Source organism: Stegodyphus dumicola, chromosome 1 (assembly GCF_044657685.1).
Source record: "Stegodyphus dumicola isolate Sdum_Otavi_A_Nest chromosome 1, ASM4465768v1".
NCBI classification, from domain to species: domain Eukaryota; kingdom Metazoa; phylum Arthropoda; class Arachnida; order Araneae; family Eresidae; genus Stegodyphus; species Stegodyphus dumicola.
In genome coordinates this window covers 235,845,958-235,873,521 of record NC_140768.1, presented here as the reverse complement: position 1 = coordinate 235,873,521, position 27,564 = coordinate 235,845,958, and the positions used below count along the sequence as shown (strand labels likewise).

General features: G+C 31.4%; 1 protein-coding gene across 1 annotated transcript in view; it reads right to left on the bottom strand.

Annotated features, from left to right (window-relative positions):
• Nucleotides 1-4,426: 4,426 nt before the first annotated feature.
• LOC118202567 (alanine aminotransferase 1-like) overlaps nucleotides 4,427-27,564 on the bottom strand; it is a 68,470-nt gene continuing 45,332 nt past the window's right edge. Inside the window, exons 12-14 of the mRNA XM_085826553.1 lie at nucleotides 25,639-25,751; nucleotides 19,977-20,068; nucleotides 4,427-6,861 (exon numbers count right to left, since the gene is read on the bottom strand). Coding sequence (XP_085682679.1) covers nucleotides 19,978-20,068; nucleotides 25,639-25,751 — 204 coding nt within the window. The 3' untranslated portion in view covers nucleotides 4,427-6,861; nucleotide 19,977. The remainder of the gene's footprint in view (nucleotides 6,862-19,976; nucleotides 20,069-25,638; nucleotides 25,752-27,564) is intronic.

The window sequence follows — 27,564 nt, the reverse complement described above, 5'->3', positions numbered from 1 at the left end:
ATGAACTAACACCTTGCAAATGAAAAATCAAGAACAAAATCTTAGTGTTCAACCAGTTCAGAAGAAATATGTTTTTTTAGGCATACTCATTTCACAAGGTATAACACTGAAACCTGGTATTATACTTTACTGGTCTATAAATGAATTGATAGAAACTCCATTTTAGGGATATTTTTTTATTATAAAAACATCATTTTTATTATACTTTTACTCAAAATATTAAATTTTGTGCATTTTTTTCTTTTATTCTTTATTTTGTGAAAGTAAACGATTTTTAGAAAGTAAAACTTGCACTTATTTTCCCCCTAATACATCGCATAACTACGCGCGCCTGTTTGAAAAACTGTGGCACTGAAAAATGAATCTTGTATGTTTTCCACAACAGTTAAGGGGTTAATGCGCAATAATTAAATAGGGCTTTATCTTTGTTATTGCGAAGCTTAGTTTCTCTAGATTGGCAACAATTCAGCTATTTTGGCAAGTTTTAAATGTAAACAAACATGCTCGCATGGCTATTCTGGTAAGTTTTAAATGTAAACAAACATGCTCGCCATGGCAAAAATAATTGGGCATAGCAGCACTTAAACAACTTTCAAATTGTTGATAGTTCTACAAATATTGCATGCAGATTACTAAGGCATAAAAACCTTAACTGGAAGATAAGAACAGCATAGTTCAACATTTTTAAAGCAAAAAGTGCACTATTTACTAAGATGTTAGAATAAAAATATTGAGCTCAGAGCCAAATAACAGAGTGGGTATATATACATATATTTATTTATATACTTTTGGTATGGCCAATGGCAACCAAAAAGGGAGGTGCACAACTACATATGATAGCAGCTCTCTATATAAAATTTCAACAATCTCAGGCTACTCGTTTTTGAGGTATGTGAGATACATATGTACATACACCATGAAAAAAAATCTCTTCTGAATCCATTTTAAATCAGTTTTATAATTCGTTTGAAGAAAAAAAAAAGTCCTTTTCCAGATGTGTATCCACCTTTATATTGTGAATGAACTCACCGAAGAGCTGTAGTGAAACAATAATACATTTGTTGCTCTGGTCATAGTGTTTCAGTGACACCTCATGTTCGCCGTTCAATTTTAGGGAAGATTTCAAGGTAAAAATTTAAAACTGATATAGAATAAGAAAATAGAAATTTCTTTTCAAACAGTTCCTTTCATACCCTAAAAAAAAATCTGGAAGTTACCTTTGAAAACTAAACATGGCTAAAATATATGGACTGATTTGTGTAGTACTGCCATCTAGTATAAATAAAGAAGGTCCAGAGTAACCTATAAATCCTTTTTCATTCAATTTTTCTGTGTGTACAGGGGGAAATTTTTAGGTGCTGCAAACGGTTAAATGCATTGCTTCAATTCCATTAATCATAGGGTGATTACATAAGATTACATCCAAGTTCTCAGTAGTACAGTAGACTCCCGATTATCCCTGCCAGCCGCACAGTTTTTTTTATTTTTTACAAGCGTAAAGCAAAGAAAATAAAAATGTTTACAAAACTGAGCGAAACGTTAAATTTACTAACATCGTGTTTATTTATAGCAAAAATATCCCAGGCCTTCTTGGAACCTTTCCGTCTGATGAGTAAGTTATTTTTTACTCACCCTTGCAGTGCCCGTTCCACCGCCCTCTCTCGTCTTAATTTTACTGACACGTCCACTTCCTCCCACTCGCCATTGTTAGTTTAAGCCTGATAGTGTTTGCGAACCGGTCAGAGTTAATTTCTTATCTTTTATTATGTTCAGTGCTTGTGCTTTTTGTTATAGACTTAAAATGCCAGGAAAACGAAAGAAGGTTGTGTTGACGATTGTGCAAAAACGAGAATTAATTTCCAAAGTAGCAAACGGCGCTACAAGGCAGCAGATGGAATTGGATTACGGAATCGCAGAAACAACAGTGCGTGACATTATAAAGCAAAAAGACAAACTGGTGAACTTTGATATCACTGTGGGACAGTGCTTCCGCAATGAAAACGCGAAAAACTATGAAACTTTGATGAGCTAGACATGGCATTGACAGAGTGGTTAGCTCAAGTTTGAAAAGAAGGTACTCCTGTAAATGGTCCTATCATTGCGGCGAAGGCAAAAACCTTTTTTGAGTTGTTAGGCTTGAAAGGAAATTTTGATGCGTCTTCTGGCTGGTTGACTCGTTTTAAGCAGCGACATGGAATTCGAGATATTGGACTTCATGGGGAGGAACTTAGTGGTGACCAACAAGCAGCCGACGATTTCCGCCATGAAATTGAAGAATTTGTTTTAAAAGAAAGCTATCTTTTGAACAAATTTACAATGCCAACGAATCGGGACTTTTGTGGAAATGTCTTCCCACTCGCACTTTAGCATTTGAAAGTGAAAGTAAAGCGGCGGGTCATAAAAGCAGCAAGGAAAGGATCACTATCATGTCTTGCAGTAATGCTACCGGTGGACATAAACTTAGACTTGTTGTCACTGGAAAGTAAAAAAAAAAAAAAAAAGGAGGTGGGCTGGATGAATTGAAACATTTTTCAAGAATGGTCCGAAAAAATCTTTGTTCTTCAAATGCGTAAACATCTTAAATCAAAAAACCTGCCTGAAAAAGCTGTGCTATTGATCGACAACGCACCTTCTCACCCAGCAACAAGCATGCTAAAGTCTTCTGATGGACAAATTTTTGCAAAGTTTCTCCCCCCAAACGTTAATCCAACCCGTGGACCAAGGAGTCATTGCAACAATGAAGAGAACATACCAGACCAAGGTGCTAATGACCAAAATTGAAGAAGGTTATCATCTGAAAGAGTTTTGGAAACACTACACAATCTTGGACAGCAGCTACGATATTGCATCTGCATGGGTCTTCGTGAAACCGTCAACCCTCATAAAATCATAGAGAAAACTCATGCCTAAAGTTGAAGCCAACAACAACCTAACCCCTTTAAGTTGTGAAGAAGAGAATGAAGATGTAGACACGCCCACGGCAACTCTTGCCGATATGGTGAAAACAGTTCCAGGTGGTGAGAATGTCGATGCTGAAAACATTAACGAATGGTTGGAGTGTGACGTCAACGAACCTGGCTTCAAACGCTTGACAGATGATGAAATTGTTAAGAAAGCAAGGGGAGAGACAGAGAATGAAGGACAGCGAAGTGAAGGCGAATAAGAGCCCACTGTGAAGATGCGGTAGACTCACAAAGTGGCTTTGCAACAAGTCGATGGACTGCTGAGCTATTCGGAAGAACAAGACGACACGGAGTTGGCCGAGAAACTTATGCTACGAAAAATACATATCTCGGATCAAGAGAAAATGCTTCCAAAGCAAGAAGCAAACACAAATGACTGGGTACAAAGCACTTTTCTGTTTTCATTAACAAAATGCATTTTAGGTTAGTTTTGAGTGATATACTAAAATATTAAGCGTTAGTTAAACATTTCCTGCTGTTTATTTTACGTTTTATTGTACATAAAACAATTTTGCAAAGATGAAATGACTGTTTCCTCTTTTGCTATACCCGTTTTTAGCTTTTTTCGGATTATCCGCGGCGGCAGCGCCACCCAATTCCGCGGATAATCAGGAGTGTACTGTAGTCTGTGTCAAGAGTACCCAATACATAATTAGCAATGTAGGGGGCATAAATTGCATGTATGTCTCCGATAGGTATAAAATTAACCCTATCAGATGACTTCACACTTAGAAGTTGCAGAATAAGTTGATAAGCCAGGCAGCTGCCATTTACAAATTATATTCTAGCTATGTCAGTCACCAGATTCATAATATATAATTTTCTTCCTTTGAAACAGTAAATTATAAAACTTTCTTGGTCAGAGATTTGATAATACTAAATGAGTGACAGCTAAATTAGACCATACAACAGATTGGTCTACCATGGTCAGCCAGATCAAGAACTTGCAGGAAAGCTTTGTAAGCATTTCTCTTTAAAAATTTTTACTTGTGTTACCCTTTCTCTTTTTTATATGTTAAAATCCTGGAAAAAAATTACGGTACCCCATGCCGATTTTTGTCGCAGCTTTAAAATTACTAAAAGGAAAATCTTTTATACTTGATTTTTTTATTTACCAAAAACAAATGAGCAAGATTACTTTTATGGTTGGAATAAAAGTTTATAATTATTCTCTTTAGAATTTTTAGTAAGCAAGAGTCATACACTCATATTGATTACCTTATTGTGCTTTATGTAACACTACTTATTCCTAATGCCAACTGAATGGTTTAGCAATGTCTAAAACTGACCCTTAAAAGCAGCTTTTGAATTACTTCACTGTGCCAGAAAGATAACCAAACCATAGTTAGAAAAAAGTAAAACTCAAAGTCAAACTAAAGTTAGATTTTCTTAAGTTTAAAATCAACATAGCTCAAAGATCTAAAAATTTAGTTGTTTCACAGATAACACAGCAAAGACTAAAATAACTTGAAAATTTTTTATTGTAACATATTTAAAATATATCAACTGTTATAAAATTAAAATATATCTAATTCAAAAAAGGAATTGTTTTCATCTAAATGAAATGGATGTACATAGCTTTTAGGAATTCGAAGTATTTCAGTATCCTCTTTTACATAAAGAAATGAAAGGCACAAAAAAAATATTTATACATACAACATGAGATTACATACACGAACATTATAAAATTGTACTGTAATTTTAACAAAATATAAAGGGTAAATTCAGTAAGTAAAAGTTTTAAAATTCTGCAGAACAACAATGCAATATTTTTTTCTCTTTCATATCACGATATATTTTCAAAAAGGCATAGCTGGAAGACCAAAGTAACACATAAAAATGTACAATTTTGCATTTTACAAACAAATTGAACAATCATATATATAAAAAACTATGATGTCACCATTCCATATATTCAGAGAATATATAGGAAAAATGCTAAATTTTTACACTTATGATTTATGACTACATATAATTTATATAAACTAAAAAAGTTTTAAAACTGAACATGGAACACTTCAGGAACTTAAATGCCAACTGTACAGGATAGCTAGAAAGTCCCTTTACACTATACCTTGAACCAACTGTATAAGAAACAAGACTACAAAGCCTTTACCACATAAAGGCTTTTATTATGAAAATGTGAAATGTGCAGTCACCTACATAGCTTTCTTCAGAATCCAACAGATTAGCACAATCTCCTGCTCCATTCCTATGGCTTGCAGAAAATCCCAATACATGAACTGGCATCTATTTCATGCTTTGCAACCCATCTACAGTTCAGTACCAGTTATGCCAACTAGATGAACTCCAAGTTTGATGACATGTGGATGACCTTTCTATATGTAGAAATGCCAGTACTCATGATGCAACTCTTGACAATACCATAGGCAAAACCAAATTCATCAACAATCTCAGAAACTGTACATTAATCTTTCAAGCATCAATGAACACACTACATTCAAACTCAGATAGATCTCTGTAATAAACAATCAGGCAGTAATAAATGCTTGCTGTGCCCTTCTGCATTTGGCATTGAAAGTATTGTTGCAGATGATGTTCTTTCAGTGCTCTTCCCATATTTTCTGACTTTGAATATATTTGTTACAGGCTAACATGTATTTATTATTACTGGATAACTAATTTTTTATAACCTTTCAAATGCATTTGACTTTTTGTATTCATCCAAAAGTAGCACTTGCATCAAATTTGCTCAATTACAATAAAGTGAAGTTAGTTTTAAAATGAAGCCAAGTGAAGATATCCAAAAACTGACAAAAATTATCTAGTATTATTTCTCATCCCTTTCCATGTAAGTGCAGCAATTTAAAACTATACTTCACTTCTAATCTAATGTATGATTTTTCTTTCAAAAATACATGATCAAATATTCTGTACCACAAACAAGAGCAATCAGCAGGCTTGACAGTCCAGGCTGAGGTCTCATGAGAGGAGTTGTATAAAAACAAAAAAATGCTCCATCATCAATAACTATAAGATGCTGTTAATACAGGATTTAAAAATAAACATGAAAGTTGTTTTACACAATGTTAGTATAATGGAACTTTTTAACTATCTTGCACACACAAAGTCAAACAAATGCCAGGAATGTAAAAACATGTTACATCAAAATTTTTGAAACAAATCAAAATTATCTGAGAGTTAAAACATGGTAAAATGATTTTAAGTTTTAACAGATATAGAGAACTTTTCCAGTACCCGATGAAATAGCCCCGATCTTGATGGATTTCATTTTCTTACATTTTGTGTTATAAATATATTTAATATATACAATGAAGAATCATATCAAACACTGAAATTATAATTCCATAATTCTGTAAAATTAGCAAGAGATAAGATAGTTTCTAAGTCAGAGAAGTTTTCATTTTAGGCATTTTTATCCTTCAAATTATTTCGATATGTTTAATAAAAAATCTTTCGTAATATGTTTTTAAACTCCTAACATTCCTTCCCTCCCCCCATGTATCAAGCTAAAAAAACTTACAAAAATATAACATTTTAAACTTTTACATTCTATATACCTAATCAAAAGAGAATTTTCTTTTGTACTTCCCATAAATGGCTTAACAATGAATACATAGAAGAACAATAAAATATCCATATAAGTTTTACGATTAACATCTAACCAATACTGGAAGAGATGACACTTTTACAACAGATCACAATCTTTTTTTAAACTAGCATATACAGAGAATAAATAATCTCTCTGTACGTATAACAATAAATCTTTTAATTACACTATTACATCTAAACAGATGTTTCATTCTAGAATATAATACATTTTCCATACACATAACACACAAACAATCAAATTCTACATTTACTCTCAACATTACTTAAAATTCCTTTTGGTTCGGGTTAATTCCAAAGATGTTTCCTGAAATTTAAAAACTAATTATAAAAAAAATCACAGAAAAATAAAATTTTAAAGGAGAGAGAAAAGAATAGTAGTTGTAATATATTTATATATAATCTATACATGAGGAAAAATCATTAATTGATTAGAAATTGATGTGAAATTATAACAAGTAAACAGAAGTAATTTCAAAAGGCACTATCAGATAGCAGTACGGTTGTACTTCATAACGATTTTATAAGCAATATCATGAATCGCTGAAGGACTGTTGGGGCACTGTAAAAATGGCTACCATGCTAGAATGTACATTAGAGGAACAGGAGTTTGCAAGTAGTCTGTTTTCAGATATGACGGCTGAATATGAATGCTACATTATATATACTATACTAAACTACTGTACAAAAATTAAGGACAAGATGGCTTTTTCAATATAACATTGTACAAAAACTTTCCAAATCTACAAATAATACCATAAGATTCCCAAGCTAAAGAAATCAAAATGATAGAAAGTAACTTTATTGAAAAAGCAGCATGGAGCACAATGTAACAGAAGACCGAAACATCCATGTGACAGGTGTCCAGCAAGAAACATCTAGCCTTTAGTACAGAATATGATCTCTCCTGACTGCTACACAGGTTTCACATCATTTGTCCATGCTGAATATGAGGTTGGCTATGAGCTGTTGAGGCATTGCTGCTCGTTTCTCTTGCAGCACCATTCGCAGTTCCAGAATCATTATTGGCAATAAGTTACGTGCTGCCACGCGTTTTCCTAGAAAGTTCCACACATGCTTGACTGGATTTAGATCTAGAGGCCTTGCTGGCCAATCCATGTATTCAATATCCTCACTCTCTAACAGCTCTTCAACAGTAACTGTGTGATGAGGTACAGCATTGTCATACATGAAGAGGAATTGATGACCCACAGCACCTGCATAAAGACGCATGTAAGGAAGAAGAACCTTGTTACAATAGCAGTCCTTGGTGACTGAACCTCCTTGGAAGATGTGAAAGTCGATACAAGCTACCAAGCATGATGCCTCACCAAACAAGAACCGGTACCTTTCAATGATGCTGGAGGGGTTGTCGCATGTTTCCCGCTCTCTCCAGTTATCTACGTGTCTAGAATTGCAACTCAGACTAAATCTGCACTTATTCGTAAAGAGCACTCAATTCCCATTAATTACCTATCCAATTCTGATGTTCCCTGCACCTCAGAAAACATCTCCGATACGCAGTATACACCGTACACACATTGTGTGCAAACAGACCACCATTGTGCAGCCTCCTTCCCATGTAAAATGCAATACTGGTCATCCAATCACCTGTTCCATGTGTCTTGAGATTTCCCGCGTTGTTCGACGACCGCTCCTTCTTGCAACATAGGGCTAATTACCAGTCGTCTGCTGCTGTGGTTGCTTATAGATGACCACTGCTGAACCATCAGACAGCTGTCCGTGTAGTTTGAAATGCTCTCCAAAGTCATGAAACAATGCTATGAGCAATCCCGAATGCCACAACCACACTTCAACCTTGAGTAAAAGCATCCAGATATTGTCTAATAGATTTACTGTTTGACATTTCACGCTGATGCAGCAACCTGACGTCGTTTAAACTGATATACGCTGTGCACACGGAATATAAAGAAGGAGGGGAAACTGGTATTACCACTTTTCTCAAAAATGGTTCACTTATTGTCGCACAATTTACAGAGGGCATTGCAATCACTAGCTTTTTGTCTTTTCGTAGTATTTGCATAGGCAGTAATAGCGAAAATATTGATTTGATATCAATTTTCATTATGAAAATTTCAAAGAATGGAAACTGTTTTGTCCCTGGATGCAACAGTAATTATGGAACTGTTAGACTGAAGAATAAAAGCTTTGGAATCAAGAAACCAGATATATTTAGAGTTCCAAAGGCGAGCAACATTTATATTATGCCTGATCATATATACAAATTTATATAACTTTTCAGAATGTCTGGATTGTTAGTAAATAAGAGAATATTTACTGTATGCTGATTAAAAAAGTAATAAATTGGAAATTAGTTAAATATTGCACATAACTTATGTGCATCTGCATTTCATCCCTGAAAGTATGCAATCGTTAGATTTTAAAGTTAAATAAACTTCTGAAATTATACAAGAATGATAGAGTATTTGCCCTTCTATTTCATTTACAGAAAAGAAGATAAACTCATTCCCCTTCTTTTCAGTTTGTAATAGGTTTTTATAATAAATGGAAAAAGAAGACAATGTTGCATGATTGAGTGAAAACATAACAGCAGATAAGTGTAATGAAAAATGAATTTTCTGTGGGATAAATTCAGCATATTAAATAAGTTATGAATATGAAATCATGCCACCTGATCACATGAATGAATGGGTATTAAAAATTAAGATTTAAATCTTGTTACAGTGCAGAGTGAGAACCATTATGCACAAGGATTTTAAATTTAAATTTGAATTTGAATTTATAGAACTGTTCAAGTGTTACATGCTGGAGTCAAATTTTAATTTGACATTACAATATTCAAATTAAATTTGCATCAAAGTAATGGAAACAAATTACATGCAAAAAGTATATTTTTATTTTTTATGTAACTGAATTCTGATATTTATATATACTTAATCAAATATTTTTTACAGGATTCTGTGCTGCTAGAAAAATAGAGACATGGAATTTCTAGAGGAGCACACACAAATACAATTGAAGGTATATGGCGGCACATTAAAACATAGCTACCCCAATATAACAGAAATGGAGACTTTGCATTGTACTTAGCAGAATACATGTTCTCGAAACAGTGTGCAGCAAAAGAATTGGACATAGTCACAAAATTTTTAGAAATTGTTCGTGAAATTGAATGGTGACTTTTGCTTTGTTATTCAAAAGTATCATTAATAAGTATTTGTGTATATGTTAACATTGTGAAGATCTTATCAATAAATTTTTAACATGTATGTTTTCTAATGTTAACATGTAAGTTTTCTAAATTTGCATTAAGGAAATAATTTTATGATGGAAATCAAGGTAAGTGGTCTTTTTTTCAGTGTGCATATGTGTGCTTTCTCAAGGATAAAAGATACTGAAATTTATTCGATGTTCTTCAAAAATAATTTTGCCACATCAGAAAATTTGTCATAAAATTAGCAAGTATAAAAATTTAAGTGAATTGAATTGAATGGAAATTTCACTCTCAAGAATGGTTATTGCATAAAGTTAAATAATTCTAAGGATTTGAATCAAATAATTTATTAGACATTGAATAATTTCTCCCATACTTTCATAGCAACAAATTGAAAAAAAAAAAAAAAAAAAAATTCCAAAAATGTAAAATAAGTTGATTGGAATTCCATCTTCCTCTTCAAAGAAAAAAAAATCTAAATTACATTTCATAAAAAAAATTAAGAAATATCTAAATTTTCAACAAATTTTTTGATTTAACACATAAAAATTTTAAAATACCCATTTTAAACATTGATAAAATCTTAGTCTTACAGTAAAATGCTACAGTTATCAAATCTTATTGTCTGCTTGCCATTTTAATAACACTGCAAATCTAATAATAATAATAAAATCAGAGTGATGTGAAAATTCAATACATCAGGTTGCCAGACCACAATGTTACAGATTGGTGAGAGTTTTGGCGATATTTACCATTGGCGAAAAAATGGGGTTATATGCAAGCTCTTCTCAGACTGTTAGTTCCATAATGATCATCATTATTTTATATGAGGCTGGCACCGTGATACTAGAATTTTTATTTATCCACATATTTATTTTCCCTCCTTCTTCCCCCTCCCTGAAATGTGGTGAATATCTGATGAGGTCACATTAAATTTATGTCCTTGGAATTATTGTCATACTATATCAGACTGCAATGCTTATTTGAAACACAAATTCACTTTGGATCCAGGTGAATCAGCAATTACGAACATTTTGTAAAATCCTTCCTTGCTTAATTTAGCAAAAGTACATAATTTCTTCATAAATGATTCAATAAGCTTCTTATGGCTGTTTTGAATAAATGAAATAATGCTGAATTAGTTGTTGTCCCACTAGCATTGAAATCCTGTGAATATGAGAAATTTCTCATATATCCCCATCTTGCAGTTCAAAAAACGTATGAAATCTTATCGAAAGATTCTTTTGGAAGGTTATGTATAATGACACAAATAATTTTGTCCTCCCGTATCATTTATGTAACAAATAGAAATCTTTCACTCCTAAACAAACTGCATTTAAGCAGGGTTCGTACACATTTCTGCACATGAAAATTAAGTACTTTTAAGGACCATTAATGAAAAAAATTAAGAACCTATCAGCCAATAGGAGATAAAAAATTCAATTCAATCAGCTTATATCTGAATTTCACTTTTGTAATAACATTCTAAGTGTAAAATAGTAAGTAGGATGCATTCTTATTAAACATAACTTTAAAACAAATTTGAGAATGAAATCCACATTATAAGGTTTATCAAATAGCATTAAATATTTTACACGTATAATAGTTGGACATATTTGAAAGAAGATTGGGGGCATTTCATTTACATTTTATTAACAGCTTTATGCTGATTTTTTCTTTTATGCCTCATTTTGCCATGTACTTACTCCTAGAGGTTTAGTTAATAGCAGGTAAATTTTATGTCAAATGGCATAGGTTAAAATGAGAAATAAAATAATAATCAGCATGATTTGTAACAGAAGATTAGCTGTTGCTAGTGCTGCTGCTTGCAGGGAGAGAGACTTGTTAATAAGAAAAAACCTGAAAGCCTGTTGTAGGCACAGCTGGCAAGTTTTTAAAGTTAGGTTGTGCTTCGTCTGTCTGAAGCAATTAGTGTATAAGGTATTTCTCCCGCATTTTTTGGCATGTCTTCGTTGTGTGGTGGTCTGCACACTCGGCTTGTATTCAAGAGGTCCGCGGTTTGATTCCCGGCAAAGGCTTTGCATATTTTTCATCTTTCCTGCTTCCAAAAAATACTCAATGTCTCTAAAGAGGGTAGTTAAATACCCTCAGTCGTTACAGATTTACATGGCCATTATTAAAATTACAATCTAATAACATTTCACAGTTTAAAATGTAATTTATGACGACATGTAATTTATGATACTGATTCTTAAACAGTATTAGGATAATTACATAACAATGTATTACATTACATAACAAAATATTTATGCACCTTTTTAATTTGAAGTGTTCCTAGACATTTTGGCTAATTTATAACAATTTTCTTCTCTTTAAACATCTCTTCTAACAATTAGAAATCTGTTTCAATACACAAACCAATGTTCCCACTAGTTTCTGCATGTTTTATCTCCTAACTTGTAGTCTCTCAACAGTGTAAAGAAATTTTATGTGATCTGGTAAAAGTTAAATAATCCAAAACCTCTGATAGACATGAAGCAAATTATCCTTATGTCTGAAGGTAGCTACAGCGTCACATAAAGATTTAAATAAATCTTATTTAAAAAGAACTTGGAACATACAGGCATATCCTTATGTTATGTTGACAAAATAAACTACAGCTTTTGGTGATGCAAGTAAACAGGAACAGCCAAATTCAAACTAAAAATGTAGACTAGTAATCAAAGACTACACAATTGAAATTTAATTTAAGGTGGCTCAGTAACTTTATTGTAGTAACAAATTCAAATATTAGCAATGATAATGCAAAGATGAATAATTACAAATTATCAGACGTAGAAAGGAACTAAGGCAACATCCAAGTGGAGGACAAAAACTTTGTCTTACAATCCAAAAATCTCAGTTTAAAAACTATCTGATTTGCATTATGGTGAGAAAACGGAAAGGGAAAACTATAGTAAAGGCTAAAATTCTAAACAACTGATTAATTTGCATACGTATTCAGTTTCTTTCAATATATTTCCTCTTCACATCAGAATTTTGTGAATTAAAGATTTCTGTTATTCTAAAAAACCAAATGCATTTAGAATATAAAGGAAAAGCTACTAATTTTATTTCTTTAGTAACACGAACATTCAGAATAAATATGAAATGATATGTGGTAAGGGCTGGTTTGAGCCGATGAGGCAGAATTTTTAGATTTTAGTGACACGCCGAGCAACAAAATCTAGAAATGGCAAAACTTTTAGAATTTAGGAGAGGGAGTGGAAGCAGAATTTAGGAGAGCATTAAGCAGCAGAATTTAGGAAGGCACTAGACGGCAGAATTTAGGAACCACAGAGATTTCATCAGGTGGGAAAAAGCCCAGCGCCAGCCCTGTGTATGATCCATCGAGACGTATAAGGTGAATCTCTTAAGTTGTCAGTTTTCAATTTCTTTATTAATAAAAAAATCTTTTTTTATAAATGCCTGTTCAGACAAAAAGATTACAAACATTTTTGGTATTTTTGATGCTTGTATCTAGTGAAAATTTAGATAAACATGTTTAAAAAAAAAAAAAAAAAAAGACTTCTAGCATCAGAAGTACAACATTCAAACATTATACTTTCAGTGTCCTTCCAAAAATTCTTCACAATGTAAGAAATTCATCATAAAATTTCTGTAAAATACACCCATCATGTGTTAATACAATGAATATTTTTTTTTTCCTTCTTTTGTCACATTTTAATGGAGCCTTCTAGAATTGTGAGTCTGTAAATCTTGGATTCAAATCCTTCTAAACTTTCCAAGTTACAATGTCTAAAATCCTAAAGAAAAATTAGCCCTACCAATTCTGTAATAGAAAAAAGGCCAGAAATAGTTTGGAAAAAAAAAAAAAAATCAGTGGAAAAAGTGAACTATGGAATTAATTTTATAGAGAAAACAGATGCATATTTTAATAATTCTGAATATTCTGAAACAATTACATGGGAAAACTTTTTACCATGAAAAAATTGAAAGGAAGAAATTTTTAATTAATTACATAGCTATTTTGGTTTTGCTATGAACTGTTTTGTAAACTGTGCTTTATAACATTTATTATATTGTTTATTTTTCATATTCAAAATACTGCATAATAAGTCACCAAAACTGAAAGTAATGTTTCTTCATAATATCACAGCAAAAAATATAAATGTTTCAATGTTATTTCCTAAATATAATTTCAATATTTTACCATTATTTAGTTAAATTTATCAATGTCATAATGTTTTTTAAAAAAAATCGATGAAAAATTCCCAGATCTCCGAATTAAACATTTTCTATAGAAATTGATATTAAAATCGCCGAAATGTTGATAAGTCACCAAATTTCGAGCTGTTTTATAAAAGAATTCACATCCACAAAAGTGGAAAGTTTTTTAAGAGCTCTTCATTAGAAAAAAAATGAAATAATTTTGAAATTCTTATGTTTCAACTTCTTGCTCAGAAACTCCAAGTACCCCACCCTTTATATTAGAAATAGGAACAAGTTATAACCCATGAACCCATTCAAAAGATAATCATATTTGTCAGTGAATCGCCAAAAATATTTCTCTAAAACGATAATTCACACTCAAAATAGCAGTTGTAAAAACAAAACCGAAATTTCAGATGATTAAAATTAAGGATCTTCTGATGATTTTGGCCGAAATTAAGGACTTTTAAGGACCAAAAATAGATTAAAAAAATTTAAGGACTTTTAAGGACTCTTAAGGATCGTATGAACCCTGTTTAAAACTATCAGAATACCTAAATATCCAAATGACTTTATTTCCATATATATTGGTGGTCATGTACGAAATTGTGAACATGATCTCACTATTCTAGATCATTTTTCTAAACATCTTGTTTTATGACCTCTCAAAAATCTCACTGCTGAAACTGTTACAGTACATTTATTACAATATATATACCTGGAAGACCAGATATGATCTTAATTGATTTAGGCACACAATACCCTTGACTGGTGTTTGAATTGATTACCAAATCCTTGGATATTAAATTATCACACTGTATTCCTCAGAGACCTGAGTATAATGCACAAAATGAATGTGGTAATGCCTGCATCAAGAGCTCTTTGCTTATACTTCATAAAAAAGGTATTCCATTTGAAAATGCATTCCTTACCCATCAAAATATTTATAATGGTACTGTTCATCCTTTAACTGGTTATTCTCCTAATATTCTGCATTTTGGAAGAAATTTATAGTTACCTTTTAATATGTTTAATCCTGATCTAAGGCCATTCAGTTGGATAAATCACATTATTTGTGTTATCTTTTAACACAGCTAAAACTAAGTTATGAGCATGCCTACGAGATGTTGGAATAAAGCAAATAGAACTGAATACTTTTCAAATGAAAAATAGCATATTAAGATCATTCAATGTTACTGATATAGTATATGTGAAATCTAAGGTTACATTCCAGCATAGGTTTTCGAAAACTTTTTGTGTTATTTCTTCTAAAGTAAATGATGTAAATTATGTTATTTGCGCACTTGACAATGATTTTTTTCTCAACCATCAATTGCCTTCGTTTGGCTCCTAAAAGATTCTCCCACTTCTCAAGTTATACATCAATATGATCGTAGAAATAGACAGTACACTTTTTTTTCTTTCACTCATTTTTTGTACTATCATAGAACATTATTACAAGTTATGCAATATGTTTAATATTGTTTAAAATTTATTGTTACATGTCTTTTATTGAAGGCTTGATCACCCTTAAATATCATTTCGAGATTCAACAACATTGTGCCTAACATATAGGGCTGTACAAAAATTGCATTTTGCTTTATCACAGAAATACTTCATTTACAATTCTGTACTGTGTATTTGCAACACTGTATATTAGAAAATTTTATGTACCATATTTATATCATGCACTTACATGTATTTTGCATAAAAAGTTGCTTATGTGAAGACAGAGTTTATATAAATATATTTTTGTATTGAATTATGGATTATTTAAATAAGTAGTTCTATGTTCTAATGTTAGAAATTTTTGTGTAGATAGCATGATTTTGGAGATACCTAAATGATAAATCTTCTAATTTAAAATGTAATTTGTATTTCAGACTTAGCTCCATAGTGATAACCTTGATTTTATATGAAGCTGGCACCATGATACCGGAATTTTTATTATGCACATAATTAATTTTTCCTCCTCCCCTCGAAAAGGGGTGAATATCTGATAAGGTCACATTAAATTTATGTCCTTGGAATTATTAGTCGTCTAAAAACAGATAAGGGATTTCATCTGGCGACAATATTTTACTGGCAAATACTGCATCTGGCTAAACACTCCACATTTTACTTACAATAATATGTTAATTAAAGATCTTGAAGACACATTATTTAAATTTCTATTGTTTTCAGCATGCTGACATGAATCTTGAAAATTGAAAATATTTCCTTCCCAACAGTTCAATACAGAGTAAATTGCAATTAAATGGGTTTTTTAAATAGTTTTTGACATGAATTCAAATTATTATAAAATTATATAGACATGTACATTCAGCAGCAGTACTTTCTAAGCCACAAACAAAAAGAAAAGGTTTGGTTTGCTCAATGTAATTACACCAAACTTGCGGGCTATCTGCCTAAGGGAAAAGATACCTTCATTTCTAAGGGAAACAGGCTTGTATATATATATTTTACCTGGAAAAACCAGGAAAATGCCCATGGTTCGACCAAACTGGCAGTGTTTGATGACTTTTGCTGCTCAACTGCTGGTAGGAAAGAAGGTGCTTGTAAATTGAATGCAAATTTAACGAATCACTCTAGACTCCTATAGCTCACCCCTGTGTGTAACAATATAAAACGATACTGTTAAGATTGTTTCAGGATTATTTATATAATTACTGTTACATTTTTATTAAATTTTTGTTATTTAATTGAACTTGTTTCTTTCACTGCGAGTCTTTAATCGTTGAAAAAGAGATTAAATTGAGAATGAAAAAGTAAATAATTATTGCAAGAGAAAACAGACTTTAGTTTTACATAGGTAATGATATTTTTTAAATACCGCAGCAAGCACACATTAGGTATTCTGATATTAAACTGGTAGTTTTGCAACAAATGTAATTAGACTCTATTAGCAAATAACCAGTTCAATAAATGAAAATAAAAAATAGGGGATCTTTTCCAGTAAAAGATAACACATGCACAGCATTTTTTTCAAAAAAGCTACATGTACCAATTTGAAACTTAACAGCGAGAAAATATTTCATTATAAATGTGATAAAATTTTTCTAAACATAAGAAATCTTTTAGGCTATTGAATGGGAAAGAATTTTCCTCCTTTTTTTGGGGGGGGGGGAAAGAGCACATGTACTTTTAAAATAAAAAAGATCTGCATTATATTTTTAGTTAAAATACTGCATTTATTGGTTAGAAGTTAGTTCAAGCAGGACAAAATTAAAGATAGATAGAATTAGTTTCAATATATTTTACTCTTTATATTTAATTATGAATAATATACAGTTCAGCATAACCAAGTGTTCAGAATACTTAACTGAATTCAAATACGAATTCTATTTTAAAATCATGTGAAACCAATTTGAAACATACTTCTCAAATAACAAAGATATGAAAATTTTTAACAGAAAACGATAAAAATATCAAAATCAAAACTGACATCTGATTCATAAAAAAGAATAACTCATTATGATAGAAAAGAAAATTTACTGACTGAAGCAAAAAATTCTATAAGCTTCATTAAAATTTCGCCACAGTTTATATCAAGCTGTGTATCTAAGCATTTTACAGAATGAGAGATTCGAAGAACCTATTCTAATTAAATTTAACATATATACAGCAAGTATTATTACTAGTAATATGATTATTTTTCTAAGGGGGAGGGACTGAAAAATAATCATTAAATTAATCATTCATAAAAAGTACTACAAGCCTTACAGCATGAAAGCTGTAAATTAATTTTATAATTTGAGGAATAAAATACAATCATTAGTGAGCAGAATATTATAACGTTGATAATAACGCAATCCATCACATTAAAAACATAAAATTTTTTTCATCCGATAGTAAGCTTAGCAGTCTAGCTACTCCATAAATGTTTACATTTGGAACTGCTAAGATGGAACAGCAGCACCATCTAGTGAACGCGACATTTTAGGACCCGTTTTTCTACTAGACAGTTTCACCTCCTTCATTATACTCCGTGGCTGTGCATTAGCTTCTCCAAAATGCTGAGCTCACACGTCCAGAAAACTTTATACCCTTCCGACATTCCCCCAATACATCTACCTCTATATATGTGCATGTGCTAATATATCTGACCCTAGTCGATTTCCAGATTTAGTCTTTCAGTCCACTTTGCCTCATCATTCCACTGATAAGCTAATTTTTAAACTTTGTCCTTAATTTTTACATACCATTGTGCAATTATTATTGCAGCTTTGAATATGATCAGAGTAAAAAATGTCCTAACCTATCTAGTCTCAGTATTGTCACGTTACTTTGTATGCAAGCTCTTTATTTTCATTCCACCACAGTAATATCAAGCTTTAAGTGCCTGATGTATTCAAGAGTCTTGCGGATCTCAGTGGCACTGAGTCAGAATGAAATATGATGCTGTTACCTAGTTACACTTTAGGAAACTACTCATGGTTCTCATGGTTATTTCCTATTACCCCACAACATTTCATAACCTATTTATTGATTCTTACTTGTATGCATGTATGTGTGAAACAGAAATAAAACAAAAATATGACAAGTAAGCATGTAAATAACTAAAGTCAAAATACAACATGTAAATGACTTTAAAATATATATAAAGCTCCAGTAATGCAAAAACAATGAAGTTAAGAGCCCCATACTATCATCAAAGTACATGAAATTCTACAAATTTAAGCTTTTTAGTGCAGAAAATGTGAAAAATCAGCTGCAGCCTCACCAGATATCAAATTACTAATCTTCTGGTCACAAATTCCTTAAAAAATATTATCATAAAATAAGAATTAGCCTAAATTATTGCTTTAAAATTTGCAGTTTTAAATTTAATTATAAAATTAGTTTTGCAACACAAGCCAGAAATTAATGAAGAAAAATAATAGAAAAAATTTAAAATCTTTATGTGCAAGCACAAAGCCAAAATCTAAATTAAATAAAATTAAAAACAGAGGAACGGACACAATAAACACAGTAAAAATGATAGCCATGGAACAATCAAGGGTGACTACAACATAAAGCAAAGATGTAGACTGACTTCAGTTGAAAATTAGAGGAAGAAAGCTACATAGTATGGTTAGAGACAAATTAGGTAAATATATTTAGGGTGGAGGTGAAGTCTCAAGCCATCGTGTGCTAATTTGGCATTAAAGCACATTGTGCTAATTATACTAATTTTATAAATACAAAGTTAATAAAAAGCAAAATAGAAGTACTTAATAAAGTCAGCTTTCCTTAGTTCAAGTAGTTTGATAATTATAAAAATATACAGTACAAAGTCTGTAATCCGGACGTCCATTATTCGGACCTCAAAGGCACAAACTTACGCATGCGCGTAAAGCGTTTGCACTTTTAATGCGCGCTTTTGATATGCATGCGTGTATGAGTTTACCCATGCGTGCTTTTGATAGTGAAGAAAGTGACAGAGAGGTTATTGAAAACGAAAAAATTGCAAGACCGCACATTGACACCGTTTGGAGGCATCCATGATGCAAATGATGCCTCTTAATGTGCTCCGACGCTATCACACATGCATCTGGCAGGATCTGACGATATCTCGTGCAAGCCCAGCAATCAGCGCCCTTTATAGGTGCATGCGCAGTTATCTTTCTCTTTAAATGCCAGAGTTATTACAGCAATGCTACTTTCATTTGAACAACCCTTATATATTTAGAGTGAATGGAATGGAGGTGAAGTCTCAAACCATTATGTGCTAATTTGGTATTAAAAGAACACTGATAATTATACTAATTTTTATACATATCACCTTGTAATTAACTATCAAAATAATAGCCAAAAAAAGCTGATGTATATAAAACTTAAATACAGTTATAATGGTATCATTTATTCATCCACACAAATGAAAATACATGTCATTTCAAAATCAAGATTTAATTTTCATATATCAAACTGATATCTTAATAAGAACATACAGTTTTTAAAATTTTACACTAAGTATGTTTTATAAAAAGTCCCCATTTTTTTTAATAAGCTGAAAAATTTATATGATAATTATATTTAAAATTCATGAAAAGCACATGAACATTAAAACTTACCTTAACTATACTCAGCTAAAAACTTTTCATGATATTCTTCCAATCGTTTTAACATGATCTTCAATTTTTCAGTTTGAGGTAGAATAGTTGTCCTATATAAAATAGTATATTTGCCCAGTTTAGAATATCTAATTTGAAAGGGTTAACTACTGATAAGATTATATTAGAAAACACAGATATTTAACTATAATTTTTAACTACTATAATTTTTAACACAGATACTTAACTATAATTTACACTATAATTTTTTGTATCTATAATTAATCATAGGTATCTATAATTTATTGATCAGATAAAAATATGTTTTAAATAAATACAGAATTAAGAGATAGGGAAAAAAGACTGAGTGAATTTTGATATTAATATACTTCAACAGTAGCACCGTTAGTTGCTCAGACACTATCAAGTTTGTTCTCGATTTCTTCCCAGATGTCGTTAAATATTTGTCGAGTCGCAGATAACTCAATTTTTTAATTCTTCGATGCTGTGAATATCTGCAGCATAAACTCTCTTCTTCATGCATCCCCACAAAGAAGTCGAGTGGCGTAAAAGAGAAAAGGGTGGTCATAAAATTTGTCCAGCTCTACCAATCCAATAATCTGGGAATGTTTTATTCAGGGAATCAAGCACATGTCAAGCCCAATGACGGGGGGACCCATCCTGTTAAAAAAAAAAGTGTTTGGCTGCATTTCTTCAAATTGCAGTACAGCAAACAATTTCAGCATATCGAAGTAAATATTTGAATTAATTGATGGCAATGAGAAAAAGAAGAAACAAATCACTTTGTTATGCGTTAACGGGCACCAGGCGATAACTTTATGGTAACCCTGCTTAATTTCTCTCACACAATGCAGGTTTTCTGACCACCAAATCTTGCAGTTATGTCAAATAACCTCTCATGAAACATAAAATGTTGCTTCATCACCAAATACGATTTTCTGAAGAAATTAATCATTATTACTGATACTGTCAAGACTGTCTACAGAAAATTCCTTATGAATGACTCAATCATTAGGTTTGATCTGTTCTCAAATCTGCAATTTATACACAGTCAGTTTTAATTGTTTATGAACAACTTTGTGAATGGTCAATCTAGGAATTCTTGTTTGCAAGCTGGTTTGGTTGGGAACGCACACAAACACATCTCAAATGGCAGAAATATTTTCACCACTGATGCTTGGCCTACCTTTTCCTTCTTTATTCAATTCAACTGATTGTTCCATCGGTGGAAGTTTATTAAATTCATGCCAGAGCCACCTCTGAACTGTTTTTGGAGATTTCATGCCTTTTAACCAGAGAAAGCATGTTGCTTTTTTACTGCATAACACCAATTTGTCAGTAACCATTTACAAAAATTGGAACAAATGAAATTCCTAGGCTAAAGATTATATCAATATAAATTATTTCTGGTTACTTCATAAAATTACTTTTCAATTTAATTTTTTTATATGGGATTAAATTATGGGCACCCAGTATTACACTGCTCTTCAGCAGTGGTTCCCAGTCTTTTCTCTTTCACACAACTCTGAATGAGTAATTTTACAGGTACCTGTAACCTCTCCCGTTAGAACCTATGACCCCCTTACCTCTCAAAAACTTTCTCGTTGTATATCATATAACGGTATTATTTATATAATAAACTCCAATCAATAAAGTCAGAATCGGCCCAAGGGAAGGGAAGTTTTGATGCTACATTAAAAAAGACATCATTAAAAGGGTCTGAAATTTAGATGTTTTTCTCATTTTGTTTGGGTAACTAATGTTTGAACTATCTTTGGAGGCCTTTAGATGCTAAAGGAGAACTGTTATCCAGAAGTAGTTTCTGTTTCACACAAAAATCTCCCTTTTAAATACTTATTTATTTTTATCTAAACAAAACTTTACATTTAACAACCTTAAAATATCCCAAATTTAAAACAGATCTCCACACTCAAACTGGTTTGAATACCACACTTTACAGAAAGACAGCTATACAACTGACTTGATTCACCCACTATTAAAAATACAGTTTGCTTCTAATCCAAGCATCATGGACAAAACTGCCTTACTATTTTACTTTTACCAAATACTAATGAAAAAGAAATATCTCTATGCATTAGAATGTCACAGAAAAAAAAAAAAGAAAAAAAAAAAAAAACTGTTTCAAATGTGAGTATATTATGAGTATTTCAAAAGTAAGTATTAGCAAATAGAAAAGGGAGAATGATTGCAGATATACATCTGTAAAATGCCTCAAAATCATTACGATTTTCTTGAAGCCATAAGCCATTAAGAAGAAAAATTCAAGGCATTAAATTAAGGAGATAAAATATTTTTTACTTATTTATTTTGCATAAAATTTAATATTATGTTAGTCTATTTGATTCTTGCAATTTAAAAACTGAAAATTTGAACTTATTCAGAAATATGGATAATATTTTAACAAATTGTGTATAGGACGAGAAAATTGTAAAACAACAGCACAGTGATAAAACTGGAAAATTTTTTGCATGCATATCATTCTAAATTATATTACAGATTACACATCTTTTTCATTTGTATATATTTTCCGAATGTCCCATTTAAAGACGTGTTATCCATGCTTTATGGCATTTTCCTCTTTTAATGCAAAATGCAGTTTTCAAAAGCATCATGATGAATTATGATCGCAAAGTATTCTTTCGAAAGAAATGCTTTCAAATCAATAAAATCAAACTTATAAAAAAGAACATCTATATCAGGGTTCATAGCCACATTTTAGTTAAAAAAATAAGCACCTATAAGCACTTTTCAAGCACATTTTAAGGAAAAAATAAGTACCTGTCTAATTACATTATACGCAACTGCATAACCTTAAAAGAGAAATTAGACTTGTAATTTAAAATATGAGCAATGCAATATTTATTAAGAGAATGAGCATTACCTCAACAATGGAAAACAATTAACTTTTTTTTTTAATTTTAAATGACAGTTCAATTTACAGAATTAGTTTACAATAAGAGAAAAAAAAAAACCATGCAGAACTAAACTATATTACAAAATTTAATGATGATATTTCAGTTAAAAATAGAGAAAATAAATAATAATAAGCTATATTAATTGTATTCATTTGGCACCTAATAATAAATACAATTTATTTTTCCACTCATATTAATATTTAAATAATTTAACTTAAATCAAAATTCTGAACATTTTCTAAATTTTCATTGCATAACAGTTTTCCCTTAACATATATCCCAAACAAAGTAATTTAAGTAAAAAAAAAGGCACATTTCTGAAATCAGAAGATGGGAAATTGCTTCATGCAGTCATCCTTTAACAGTAAAAGCTTAACTAACCCACATACTCGGAAATTCCCGAATATTCCGGATAGTAACTGGAAAAAGAGGAGTGGGGGAGATTGTAGCCGTTCTTTAGATTTAAATTTAGGCTAAATAAATGATTTTGACATTTCGATATGTGCATCGTATAAAAACCAACGGAACTGAGAAATATTCTGCTTAGAAAGCACAACAAAACTCTTTTAAGTGTTCATAAACAAATCTCAGACTGAACATCAAAATTAATTATGAATGCAAAATACCGCAAACGTTATTACACAATACGTGCGGCGTAATTCTTCCATAGGTGATATTACGCAATCAGAATCAACACCTGCCGGTATGGTATTCGGAGAAAAAAAGAACTAAATAAAGGAAAAGAAAGACTTACTAATCTGGGGTGTTTCTGATTCTAATTTTCAACAGACTGTATTAAATTTCCGGAATAGACTCAATCTTCGCTTGGGTTGGGTAGACCGCAAAAACTTTTAGCCCTATTCAATCCAGATTGGACAGTAACAAAAAAAAAAAAAAAAAGTCCGCTGCTTCAATATTAGAGATTTTGCGGAGAAACCCCCAACCTCCGTACTGTATAATGTATTGGCAAAGAAAATGAAATTATTTTGATTATTCGATTACTTTCCTTTTATTTAAGCCATTCCGAATATTATTTCTTAGAAAGCTAATCTGTGTAAAAACACACCCATTTTTGGAAGTTTATCTATAACTTCAGCAGTTACTGCAACTATATTATTATAAATATTCATACATATGCTCATAATATAAGCATAACGATCATAATAAACATGAATATGAACTGACGACGTGGAACGAGAATGCAAATTATTAAAATCTTGATAGAAATTCAAACGTGTGCAGTATTTGGTTGAGAGGAAAAGAATACCGAATGTACCGGAATTTTCTACGTCTTCGCAATTCTTTGGCCAATAGAACGACATGCACCTGTCTGTACTCTCGCCTGCACCATAGGTAACGCAGAGGAAGGGGGGAAAAGCAATTTTCGAGAGTATGATTCACCATCTGACGTTGCATATAAGGAAGAAAAGTTGTTTACTTAGTTTCAGCTTTGGTACGGGGAAAAAATGCACGTTCATTAAAAACAAAGGATTAAAAAAAAAGCACTAAAAGCAAGAAATAAGCACTAAAAACAAAAAATAAGGGTTTTAAAGAAAAAGTAAGCACCTATAAGGACCTTTATATTTTATTTTCAAATATAAGGACTTATAAGCACTTGTAAGGACCGCTACGAACCCTGTATATGAATAAACATGCTTAAAGTACATAATGGAATAAATAAATAAAAAGACTATTTGAAGAACTAAAATTTAACCATGCAACTCAAATAAAAAAATGTAAAAATAACAAACAACTATATAATATAAAATAAAAATATTTCCGAAAAAGAAACAAGATTTCTCCTCCCCTTACGTTAAAAAGGAAAGGAAAAGCAGAAAGGTTAACATAAACTGAAAGTGAATTCTCTTGGCAGAAAGGGAAAAAACTATGCCAAACTATAGTCATGAATTACTCGCCACGTCTCTCAGCAAATTTTATAAAATTTAATTTCTAGGCATAATTTGGGTCATAGAATACAGAATACAGGAAAAAATTGCCATATTATTTCAGGAAAAGACCAATTTTGTGTCTATGTTCGAACAATGCTGTATACTAGTCTAATATGCATCCTAAGTCGTGCTTTTGAGACATGAGGGGGGGAAGCTGAATTTTGGCAATTGACAGAGTAGAACGATAGAAATAGAAGTCTCCCATTTTTTTCCAATTCTGTGTACATACAAAACCTTCCCAAGTTTACATTTGTTCTACAATGTAGTTAACATATTTAACTACTATGGGCCTCTTTTTTTTTTTTTTTTTTTTTTTTTTTTTCAACCTAGACATTTTGAAATGATGGCTAATGCCACAACTATAGGAAAACAGGGAGGATTTCCATTTTTCAGCATGATATGGCTCCATGCTTAGGTTCAATCCTGAACTTCCTGGTCATTAGATTGGATATGTTTCTTCCATACCCTTGACATACTTCACATATCCTCATGCGATTGTTTTCTCATGCGAGCACAAAGATATATGTTTCATGCCTCCTTTGCTATGATCTAGCACAATTGTGAGAAAGGATAATGCAATCACTGAGATCAATCATGGCATGCTGGGATATGTGAGGCAGGAATTTGAATTCAATATTGACTTACCAAGACAATATCAAGTATTTATAAAGTGTGCACTGCACTCTTTTCTGCAACATTTGTTGCAGATAATGAACCATTAGCTGTAATAAGGAGTATTAAGAAACATCGTATACAATACAAGAATAAGGATATTACCTGAAATGATGTGTTCCAGGTACTTGTCCAAAACCACTTCCTGGTACAACACAGATACCTGTATTTTCAAGAAGCTGCATGGCATAAAAAAAGTCAGGAGCCTGGCCCAGAGACTAGAAAGATCAACAGATATAATAAGAATATTGTCCACTGAAAATTTTAGGTCTTTAATTACTGTACTTAAGCTACAAAATTTATATTTATTTAAAAAATAAAACAGTGATATTTCTAAACACATTAAAACAAAACAATCATCCAATAAAGACAACATTTTTATACTTTGCCAATATCAATTAACAACATTCTAAGTTAATTCACCACTACAGTTTCTAGTTACAAAATGTCTAATTGAGGCTTATTGATATGATAGGAAAAAATGAGTGGGGACATAAGAACTTCACCAAATTGTCTCACTGGCATAGCCTCACCACACTAACTGAACAGTTAGCACATTCTGAGAATAGATTCCCCCCCTTTTTTTTTTCAAAAGGAGTGGAAGAAATCCTTTCTGTACCATCAAATGCACTCTAAAGAATTTTCAGTTCACTAACATTTTAAGTGCCTATACTGCACTGATGCCTACTGACAGAAAACTTAGTATATACTTGGTACCCTTTGAATGATTTCTTCTATTTAAGAACTTTTGCCTATTTTTTATGAATATTATTAAATGATTTTGTAACATAATATGATCTGAAGCTGAAAAGAAAAATTGTTGGTAAATTGTTTGTTGGTTAATTAAAATTCATTGAAGAAACCTTCAAAAGTTAAAATATCTTTCTTTCCTACAATTTCCAATGATGTTACTCAATTTTTTTTTTTTTTTTTTTTTTTTTTTTTTTTTTTGTATTTATTAGAATGTCCTTAATAACTTTAAAAACGGATTCTGAAGTTTATGTATCAGTTTCTGAGAAATTATTTGTAAAACGTTTGAAAGAATCTGATGTCAATAACATTTTCACTTTCATTAATTTACCTTCTCAACATTTTGCAAAATTCATCCTTGTTTCTATTAAGTATATAATAACAGAACAAGCAGTAAAAATATTAATAGTTTAGCCTACATCTGTGTAAGTTTAGGACTTTAAGTAAAAATTATTTATCAAAAACAAAGCGAACTGAGGCAATGCAATTTAAAAAATGTAAACTGTCTAAATTATCATTAAATCATTTCAAATTTCTTATATACTGTTACTAATTTTGTACATGTATAATATAACATGAGAATCTAGACAGAGGATGCTCTGCCAGAAAAATAAGAATATTGGGGCAGGTCTATTTAACACTGAGTAAATGGCTATTTTGCTAATTTGGCGAGATAACGGCAAACTTGGCGACATTTTGGTCCAGTCCTTGTATCACCTTTATAGGTACTGTAATTGAATAATTGTAATTTACTTCAGATGCAACTGTAACTGTACACAGTCTCGTATGTCATTCAGTAATTTCGAGAAGTATTGAGGTATCTCCTGGTTAGCTTCCTCTTTAGACGTGCTTTGCATTGCATTGTGTTTAATGTTCTTAGTAGTGTAACTACTGACTGTACTTTGTAATACTGTGAAGACTTATACAAGTATTTCTGCAGAAAGTTCCAGAACTTCTGAAATGTTGATGGTAGATTGATAAAATAAATTTTATCAACCTGGACCTGCGGATATTCAATTGACTACAAACCCATATGCCCACAGCAATATTTTTCTTACAGAATTTCAATACACATATACCTAAAATAAAACCTATTAGTATTCAGTTGGTGAATACAAACAAACATCAGTATTTATTTGAAACTGTATCTGATCTGAAATATTGTAAGAAAAATCATTAAATGCAAGCAGAATTTTTCGTTACCTGTTTTTGTTTTGTAAAACAAGTTCAAACAAAAAATTTTAATATAGGAATTAACTACATTTTCTGAAACATTTATAA